Source organism: Physella acuta, unplaced genomic scaffold, assembly GCF_028476545.2.
Source record: "Physella acuta isolate Inbredline_101_S28 unplaced genomic scaffold, ASM2847654v3 ptg000319l, whole genome shotgun sequence".
Classification (NCBI taxonomy): Eukaryota; Metazoa; Mollusca; class Gastropoda; family Physidae; genus Physella; species Physella acuta.
Genome location: NW_026731838.1, coordinates 392925 through 404024, shown reverse-complemented (window position 1 = coordinate 404024; position 11100 = coordinate 392925). Strand labels below are relative to the sequence as shown.

The 11100-nt window shown below is 35.4% G+C and overlaps 1 protein-coding gene across 1 annotated transcript; it reads left to right on the top strand.

The window, feature by feature from the left end:
- The first annotated feature begins 6694 nt into the window (after window positions 1–6694).
- Window positions 6695–10464, top strand: LOC131940483 (uncharacterized). Its single transcript, XM_059299142.1, has 6 exons — window positions 6695–6796; window positions 7389–7495; window positions 8072–8229; window positions 8851–8945; window positions 9121–9221; window positions 10294–10464. Exons 1-6 carry the CDS (start codon window positions 6766–6768, stop codon window positions 10462–10464), a joined length of 663 nt encoding a protein of 220 aa, XP_059155125.1. The 5' UTR covers window positions 6695–6765.
- Window positions 10465–11100: the final 636 nt, after the last annotated feature.

Here is an 11100-nt window from a genome sequence, read left to right as displayed (position 1 = left end):
TGCATTTAAAAGCTTGTTATTATAAACATTTTTATACATGTTATAATTAATATATGTAAAAAAAATGAATACCAAAAAATTACACCCCCTCACTTCTGTCAGAGAAATTTACTAATGAACATTGTTTGAGCCGGTATCGACTGTATACAAGAGAGGTAGTTCTAGTGGGTCGCATATATGGCATATATAATATGATACAGGGGCATTCCTTTTCATGATGTACATTTTACCTTAAACTAAAAGATATGTTATGCTTTATTTGTTGGACGTGAAAGATTAATAACATTAAAAATACAAGCAACAGCCAATCAAATCACAGAAAATAATAGTTACGTACTTAACCAAGGAGGTTATGCTGCGATGTTGGTTATGTAGGTCGTCTACTATCAGTGTTGTGTCGACAGTTTAGTGCCGTGCGCAAATCGACGGCGGCTGGTTACGATCCTGCAGTGTGTTTATATCCAAACCGTACAATAACGACAGTTCTTAGCTTACTGGTGATAGAAAAAAAAATAATAAGAGTTAATTTGTAATTAAAAACTGTGCTGTTTATGTATATATTCTTCGTCTGCGTTACAGCTTTCCACAATAAAGGTAATACTTCTATTTCTGAATATATATATACATATATATATATATATATATATATATATATATATATATATATATATATATATATATATATATATATATATATATATACATTTGAATTTAAAAAATTAGGAAATTAAACTAATTTGCATTCTTAATAAGAGATTTTGTCCGGAAGATATTTAAAATATCTCATTAGCAACCAATGCATTTATTAAAGTAAGCAAATTGCATTTTTTTCTCAGTTTCAGTGCATTTGAAAGCTTGTCATTATAAACGGTTTTATATTTGTTGTAATTAATGTCTGTAAAAAATGTATACTAAAAAAATGCCCCCCCCCCCCTCCCACCTCTTAAACCTGTCAGAGAAATGTACTAATGAACATTGTTTGAGCCGGTATCGACTGTATACAAGAGAGGTAGTTCTAGTGGGTCGCATATATGGCATATATAATATGATACAGGGGCATTCCTTTTCATGATGTACATTTTACCTTAAACTAAAAGATATGTTATGCTTTATTTGTTGGACGTGAAAGATTAATAACATTAAAAATACAAGCAACAGCCAATCAAATCACAGAAAATAATAGTTACGTACTTAACCAAGGAGGTTATGCTGCGATGTTGGTTATGTAGGTCGTCTACTATCAGTGTTGTGTCGACAGTTTAGTGCCGTGCGCAAATCGACGGCGGCTGGTTACGATCCTGCAGTGTGTTTATATCCAAACCGTACAATAACGACAGTTCTTAGCTTACTGGTGATAGAAAAAAAAATAATAAGAGTTAATTTGTAATTAAAAACTGTGCTGTTTATGTATATATTCTTCGTCTGCGTTACAGCTTTCCACAATAAAGGTAATACTTCTATTTCTGAATATATATATACATATATATATATATATATATATATATATATATATATATATATATATATATATATACATTTGAATTTAAAAAATTAGGAAATTAAACTAATTTGCATTCTTAATAAGAGATTTTGTCCGGAAGATATTTAAAATATCTCATTAGCAACCAATGCATTTATTAAAGTAAGCAAATTGCATTTTTTTCTCAGTTTCAGTGCATTTGAAAGCTTGTCATTATAATCGGTTTTATATTTGTTGTAATTAATGTCTGTAAAAAATGTATACTAAAAAAATGCCCCCCCCCCCCCCTCCCACCTCTTAAACCTGTCAGAGAAATGTACTAATGAACATTGTTTGAGCCGGTATCGACTGTATACAAGAGAGGTAGTTCTAGTGGGTTGCATATATGGCATATATAATATGATACAGGGGCATTCCTTTTCATGATGTACATTTTACTTTAAACTAAAAGATATGTTATGATTTATTTGTTGGACGTGAAAGATCACCAACATTAAAAATACACGCAACAGCCAATCAAATCACTGAAAATAATAGTTATGTACTTAACCAATGAGGTCATGCTGCTATATTGGTTATGTAGGTCACCTACCGCTACAATTATTTTCTGTGATTTGATTGGCTCAAAACTTTGCAGCTCCTTAGGTCACATTTGAGGTCGGGATGTCCTATGTATGTTGAAATAGCGTCGTATTTTATTTGTGTCGATTATTTTGGAAAGGGGGGGAGGGGGATATCTGCGGCTATAGCGTCGCTAGGTCGGGTGTCACACGGTGCGGCACCTCTTAGTGTCACCCCTACCGAAGGAAAATTATAACCTCGTAGGGGAGGTACGGTAACAAGACGGTCTATTAACAGGGCGTAGAAAACTCCACAGCGAGGGATGAGAGTTCCCGGGTAGGAAACAATATCACACTTGTTGTTTGATCCTGCCAGTGGCGTAGCCAGGATCGTTTCATTGATGGGGAAGTGGGGGGCTCAAAACATAATGTTCTAAATTGTCCGTTATATAGTGTAAGAAAACTTGTTATTGTGCCTTTGTTTGTGTGTAGGAATGGTGTGAGCTACTCTATCAAGATGGCAAGTCTGTTGTCTTATAATACACATAGTCTAAAGACAAATGTTTTAGATGGTGTATGATGGTGTTTAACCAATACATCGGAATACACAGAAAAGTGACATTAATTTTACTGAGATTTTTTTATGAAATGTCCAGTTGACTAAGCTAAAAATTTAAGCATAGGTTGTCTCCCTCTACCGGATTGAGATGACGTTCAAGGGGACTGTGATGATACCCATGGGGACTGTGATGACACAAATAGGGACTGAGCTGACACCCATGGGGACTGGGATGACACCAACATAGAATGCGATGACACCCATGGGGACTGAGATGACACCCATGGGGACTGAGCTGACACCCATGGGGACTGGGATGACACCAACATAGAATGCGATGACACCCATGGGGACTGAGATGACACCCATGGGGACTGGGATGACACCCATGGGGACTGAGATGACACCCATGGGGACTGGGATGACACCCATAGGGACTGAGATGACACCAACAGAGACTGGGATGACACCCATAGGGACTGAGATGACACCAACAGACACTGAGTTTCTTTACTTTGTACACAAGTTCGAATATCGTACTCCTAACTCTACTTACGTTCTGCTATTTAACTGCCCGCTATAACTTTCCACTACCTAAAGATCAACTCCATTGTAACCTTATTACTAATTGTGATATCGGGTTTGTGAAAGCTATATATCAGTTGTTCCGTCATGAAATTACGATAAATATTCTTTTTACAGGGATCGCCTCTTCTTACATACGCCTGGTATAGTATGTGGAATCAATACAAACGATCCAACTCAATATAATGCAGTTCTTTATTTATGCATCAAATCGACTCCTACCATAACTACGCCCATACACATTACTATCTACTAACACTATCTAACTACAACTAACACTTGACTTCTCCGTACACGCTTCCATGATCATCCCTAACACTATCAACATCTAACTCTCTACATCTTTCCACTAGCACTACCCAACTCAACATTTCAACTCTCTACATCTTCCCTCTAGCGCTATCCATCTCTAACTCAACATTTCAACTCTCTACATCTTTCTCTTACCGCTACCAATCTCTAACTCAACATTTCAACTCTCTACATCTTTCCTCTAGCGCTACCTATCTCTAACTCAACATTTCAACTCTCTACATCTTCCCTCTAGCGCTACCTATCTCTAACTCAACATTTCAACTCTCTACATCTTCCCTCTAGCGCTACCCATCTCTAACTCAACATTTCAACTCTCTACATCTTTCCTCTATCGCTACCTATCTCTAACTCAACATTTCAACTTTCTACATCTTTCCCTTACCGCTACCTATCTCTAGCAGCTGATCCACGCTTCAGTGGTCATCTGACCGTCTCACGTGACCTGTCATCTCCTGTAATTCTATTGGTCTACCTGACTATCCTATGCTCTGTTTCTGCCTTCTTATGCTTGACCTATATGACGTATTACTTGCATCGTCACACCAATATACAATTTCACGCTAACTTGAACTCTCCGTTTTTTATTGCTATTACTGTTTCTTCCATATCTACATTTAAGACGACAACCATTTATGTGATGTTTAAAAGTACTTTGTTACCTAAACATTAGTACCGGCTGACTTTATATTTCATTTTAAACACGTAGGATATTGTAGGCTTATGCAATAAAAAAATATAAATGAAATTCTGTATGTGTTTACAGGCATTAAGATAATCGTACACATTATATATATATATATATATATATATATATATATATATATATATATATATATATATATATATATATATATATATATCTATATATATATATATATATAATTGGGGTTGGCTTAGTGAAGAACTGAAACCAAGTTGAGTGATTTTGACCTGTGTTGTACTTTAGTTTTGCCTAGACCTCTAGTTCAGTCATCTTGAAGCTCTTTTTTTTTCTTTTATTGATCATTCAAATCTCGACTATTGTTAGACGTTAGTCTTTTACATTTATTCGAAAAGAGAAAAACAACGTCACGCGTAGAAACAAGTTTTTAATTCCCTCGCTTATGTTAACATCCACGTAACACAATCTCCTCCCCGCCCCCTCTCCAACTCACAAACCTCTACCCTCCACCACACACCCAAACCTGATTAATAATCTCTTCTTGCAATATTTTTTGTCTGCCTGTTCCTCATACCGGCGTATGTGTTTATTCTTAGTTAAAGAGACCAAAGTAGAGCCTTAATGTTTATACAGATAGCTTCACCCCTTTCCTAGTGTTGATTTAAAGCAAAGTAGGATTTGTTGGTATTGGTGTCGTTGATGTAGACATCCCACGTCTAGATAATAACATTCTCCCATTAAGGTAATAATTAAATTTCTTCATTACAAATGTATATTTTTAAATACTCGTTTCTACAATGCAGCTTTATAGTTCATGAATCGGTACTGATTTAATTGCTCTTAATAAAAACAATAATAATAGATTGTGCGCTTAGTACTAAAAAATGCGTGAAATTATCTTATTTTAAAACTAATTAAAACTAGCCCCTCTTACTTCCAATCAATCCAAAATGGGTGAGAATTGTAAAAATTGTGGTGTTTATGAATGTGAATGGTATTTTTTTTTTTTTTTTTTTTTTTTTTTTTTTTTTTTTTTTTTTTTTTTGGAAGCATATTTATAAACTTTAAAAGCACTACGGTTTATAACAATAATAATACGTAAAAAATACTCGATATTCGTTCTGGTGCTCATACTGTCGGTTAAGATGGTGTATGAAATGTCGGCTTTAGTTTATTTGTTGTTGGAAAATGGTAAGATAAACATATTTATTTATCCCTAACCTGCACTCCCGAAATATTGTTTCGGCGTACCTTGACCTTGAAAACAGGACGTGAACCTTTTGAGTGTCCTCGGCCTTTCGATATGTTCAGTCAAGCGAAAATGTGATCCTGACACAACCGCGGGAGGGTATTTTTAAGTATTACGTTTAATCATGGACCTACAGCCCGCGTATGCATCAGCGCGCGCAGCAGGATTTCGAAATATGTAAGGAAGAGAGGAACCTGCAACCGTTTTCTTTGACGGGAACAGACATTTACAACAGTTCTTAGTGTTGATAGCAAAAGGTAGTGTAACTGTATAAATTAAAACTCTGTTTTTTATGTATATATCCTACGACTTAGTTACAGCATTCAACAATAAAGGTAATACTTCTATTTCTAAATATAAAATAAATGTTTTTTTCATATAATACATTTTAAAATGAAAATAAGGAAATAAAACTAATTTGCTTTCTTTAATAAAGCTTACGTCGAAAAAAAATGTAAGAAATCTAATGAGCTATCAAAGCTTGTACTAAAGTAAGCAAATTAGATATATTTTCTCATTTTAGTGCACTCATAAACTTTTTAGTCTAAAGGTTTTTAATTTATTTTATTTAATATATGCAAAAAATGGTATATTTTAAACGCTGTTAGCCCCAGTCTCCTCGAATATTCAGGTGCCTTCCCACCCACTAGTGAAAATGTCTGAAAGAAACACATCACGTGAGGAAAATACTCAATTCTTAAACCTGACATATATAATATGATACAGTGGCATTCCTTTTCATTTTACTTTAAAACAAAAAGTAATGTTATGCTTTGTTTAGTGGATGTGAAAGGTCAGATCCGATATTTGTAAAATCTTAACATGTAAATCATGTGATTTTGTGGTGAGCAAAAACAAAAAAGGTATGTTGGAATGAAAGGGGATGACAGTTGAAGGTTGGAGTGAAAAGTGAAGGTTGGTGTGAAGAGAGAAGCCAAATGAGTGAAATTAAACTTGAATGTCACACGTGTTTGTTAGTGTATAGATATACCTGAGTGTACCAGATTAATGACGCCCGCACACATTTGGTGGAGCTGCGGGTTTACCTCCTTGAGAAACATTCTGCCGATTAAGTATCAGTTTGAAAACTGCCATATTTTATCTGGGGTATGAAAACTCAAGGTTGATGGGGAGAGATCGTGTTGCTTTGTCACACGTCATCCTTGTTGTTTGTGTTGTTATGAGCGTGTGTGCTTCTATATTATTATGTTATTATGTATGTATGTATGTGTTAGGGATACACTTTAACACTCACTAATTTTTTCCAGATTTAATGTAGGCATTGCTCTCCAATTTCGCAAGAGAAAATTTATATTTCTTAAAGTCACAGAAAAGAAACAGCTGGTTCGTTGAAACATGAGTGACGTCATTCCGTCACCACGCCGAGGTAAACCTATTCCCAGTTAACTTGATTTATATTCAATGATATTTTCTGACACGTTCATTCAAAGACACAGAACCTTGTGGTGTGGCCAATATTCACTCTAACCTGCGCGGTTGCGTGGTCGCGCAGTAGTTTAGACCTGCCGCGCAGTCATTTTCTAAAATACTTATAGCCTTGTATAAAACTTTTAGAACACCGCGCACACAAAATACAAGTTGTACACTAGTTTTTTCGCCTTAGAGGGAATATTGGGTGTAGCTTCAGTAAATGGTGTCTATGTACTCCAAAATATTACACCATCGGACACGGTATAAAATCAAGACGAACAAAACTTCATAGCGAGGCAAGGTATGAGATTTCTTGAGTAGGAAACGATGTTAGACTTGTTGTTTGATCGTGCCAGTGGCATAGCCAGGAATGTTCATCGGGGTTGGGGGGGGGGTCCCAAAACATGAAGTTTTAACTTTATTAAATTGTCTGTTATTTAACTTATGTTATAAACAATACTAAGAAAAATGAATAGTTGCTACTGTATATTGATCATTATGTTTGTATTTACACATTTCTCTATGTACTAATTAATTTGTCTTTACAGGCAAAAATTGTTTTATATTCACCAAGCTCTTACACCCGGTGTCCAGAAGACTTGTCACTGTGCCTTTGTTTGTGTGTAGGAATGGTGTCAGTTACTCTGTCAAGATGGTGAGTCTGTTGTCTTATAATACACTAAGTCTGATACTATGATTATCTTTCACCAATAAATTGGGGATCACAAAAAAAAACATTGATCCTATTGATAATTTTTCTGAAATGTCTAGTTGACTAAGCTACAAATTTAAGGTTGTCAGCCACAACCAGACTTGAATGACACCCATGGGGACTTGGCTGACAAACAAGGGGGAATGGGATGACATCCACGGGGATTGATATGACAACAACAGAGATGGAATGAGATCCATGGGGACTTGGATGACACCCAAGGTGAATGGGTGACAACCATAGGGAATTGATACCATGGATGACACCGATGTGGACAGGGAAGACACATTAGTTCCCAATGTAACAAGGCCGCTATGTCTGCATGTTTTTTCTTCCTTTGCGTCATAAATATTCTGAAGAATATTTAGAAAACAAAACTTTCCCCTTATGGAATTTCAAATTTGCGGCAAACGTCCATTCAGGAAAAAGACCTTTGGGCATTTGTAGTTTGGGCATTATTTTTTAAAAGATTAAAACAAGTTCTCCAAACGTCGAAATAATCATTTTAATTTCTTTCAGATAAAGCGAAAACTACTTTCACTTTATGGAATTGCTAACTACAGGGATTATGATGTATATTTAATGGAACAAAACTCTAACCGGATATTGCCTGAAGATCAACCAATTTCTAACTTCATGCCGCTTAGTGAGTCATCTTGTCTGATGTTTAACCAGAGGTAAATATTTATAACGTTGTTGTTGTGATACTTAGTTTTCTTTTTACATCTTGTAAACAAAAAGACATCCATATATAAGGTAGGCAGCCATTTAGCTACCTATTGCGCAGAGTCATGTTGTTTTGTTGTTAATCCTAACAGCTCCATCTGACATGTACGAGCCACTATGTTAGAATTTGGCTGTGGACAGCACCTCAATTACTATTTCGCTTTCACGTTACCAGTGGTCTTCCCCTCTTTCGCTATACAGGTGGATTTATCTCAGTGCAATGTATTCGAGGCTTTTTTTAAAACATTCCATCACAGGGCAATGTTTATCCAAATTAATCAGCTTGCCTTTATTTTACACGATATCGTCTAGGCCGGCTCTTCTTCTCATTTCTCTATGTGTTATTTGACCCCCCCCCCACAACTTATCATTACACAGCTTTTTAAAAATAAATACATATATTAGGTCTGAACATTATGATATTCTATATCTGACTGTGTGCAAATATGTGTACACATACCTGTGTAGGATATCTCTTTTCAATTTTCACTATATATCTACACGTTTTCAATTATATCACAATACATAATCTATATGTACACTGCTGTTAATAAATAACGTGAACATTTCAGGTATGTGCAAGAAACCATGAGACAAGATGATGATCATTCACTGATGGGACAAGTGCCTTGTCGTGGACGAAGAAGAAGAAGGGCTCGTAGGCGAGGTACTGTAACAAGACGACAATACGTCGCTGTTTTTATACTTTTTTATTTGATACGTTGATAAGTCTCTGTGTTTATAATTTAAGTATTGATTTAATATGTTCGTAATTTTTTGCGACTAAATGTTAACATTGCGTTATTGTTGTATATGATATTGTAGCATTTGTTTACTTACAGAAGCCACTGTTGAGTTGATCGTGTTAAATCCAACGAACAACAATTTACAAATGTGTGAAATTGTGTTGTGCAGAGGTGGGATGGCGTGTACAGTTGCACAGGTGAGTCGCAATAAGTTCATGGGTGACGACAGAATATCACTGTAGACTATATCAAGTTTCATAAATAGAACATTTTTAAAATAACATAACAACTTAAGTTTCAATTTGCACACCTCCACCCCCACCCCTCCCCCTGAAACTTTCAATTTGCACCCCCCCCCCCATACTTTGATTACATTCAAAATGCAAAGCTGCAGCTTAAATGATATTTTAATTTGTTTTTCCAACCCTTTTTGGCGCTCCTTAAGTTCAGCGCCAGGGGACATATGTAACGGACCCGGAATCTGAACAATTCCCATACGTGAGCTATACAAAGCGACTAGGCATAGTGTTGGCTACATAACCTTTTCTAATGCTGATTTTACAAAAAATAAATAAGTCTACTTCATTTTCATTATGGGCCATGAATGAGCATTTTTTTTTTACTTTCTTATATACAGAGTATAGAGAAAGTATTTTGATTGTACAAACAATCTTGATTTTTGCAAATCTCGACGTTTTACACCTCCCTGAGTCGGAAAAGCATAGTTTTGCAGTCTTGTCCGTATGTTCTGTGTGTGTATGTGTGTATGTGTGTATATGTGTCTGTGTAAACGATAACTTGAGTACCGTTACAGATAGGTTGATCAAATTTCATATACAAGTATTATATCAATCGTGTAGTTTTGTACCAACTTTTCAGCGATTTTCAATAGCCGGAAGTGGAACTTATTCTACTTTCAATTTTTCAAAAGCCTATAAATTGAGTACTGTTTCAGACCGATAAATGAAATTTCACACGTAAGTAAAAGATCTAATTCTCTGTCTTCTTTCAAATTTTGAGTAATATCCGTTGACCGAAAGTAGTAATTTACGCTATTTCCGATTTCTCAAAAAAAACGCATGTGAATTTATAAAGTACTAATATAATTCCGCACTATTATACACATAATGTTTTTTTTACCCCGCACTTGAGTTCACAGCATTGCGCAAATCAAATTTAGGATTATTGAAGAACTTACGATTAATCCCCACCTTTATTTCACTCGCTAAAGAGAATCTTCTATAATTTCTTCTAATCTTGATTTCCCAGACAAAAGAACTTTTGTTGCGAACATTCAGCATCTGCCACAACTTTGACAGATACCATCTGGCTGTTCACGTGACCAATGCCTCGTTTCTATTGGCTGATAACGATCTCACATTCCCTTATATGTATTTAGAAGACGATGGGTTCTATTTGTCTTTCACCACAGTTGCCTAATGAGAAATTGTTTTATTTATTTTTGTATTTTATTTATTTTTGTATTATAATGCAATGTTGAAGTTATTTTTGTAAACGTTTAATTATTCAAAAATAAAAAAAATTAAACGTTGTCTTGTTTTTGCTTACTTATTATGATAATAAAACAAATATGTAAAACCTTTATAGCAACAAGCTTTTAAATGCACTTTATTAAAAGCTTGTGTCGCTAACATATGTAAAAGGTCTCATGCAAAATTTATAGAGAAAAAAAAGTGAGGAGGGGGGGGGGTTAACACCGTTAGGTGCCGCACCAGGTGACACCCGACCTGTATCTGAGTTGGATGTATACTAAGCATAAAATCGTATTGTTTCAATAGCGTACAAACATACTGACATCATATGTACAACATTTGTGTCTCCCTTCCCCATCCCTTCCTCATTGACATCGTTCTTCTCCTTCGTTGTTTTTAGTGTTGGAAAAGATTCCATCCAACACAATTAATTAAGTATACGTGTCAACTGGTTATGCGCCATTGAGGCCATTGATTCCGAGTTTAGCCTGCTTTTCTTTTTGGATTTGCTTCCATAGCCTTTGTCCAACCAAGAACAAACTACAAGGCAGCAGATATTTGATTTTGGAGTTGTCGCTTTTAG

Coding starts and splice junctions, on each gene's coding strand:
- LOC131940483 (XM_059299142.1), top strand. CDS start 6,766: ATGAGTGACGTCATTCCGTCACCACGCCGAG. Junction 6,797..7,388: donor CATTCCGTCACCACGCCGAG/GTAAACCTATTC, acceptor TTGTCTTTACAG/GCAAAAATTGTTTTATATTC. Junction 8,946..9,120: donor AAGAAGGGCTCGTAGGCGAG/GTACTGTAACAA, acceptor GTTTACTTACAG/AAGCCACTGTTGAGTTGATC.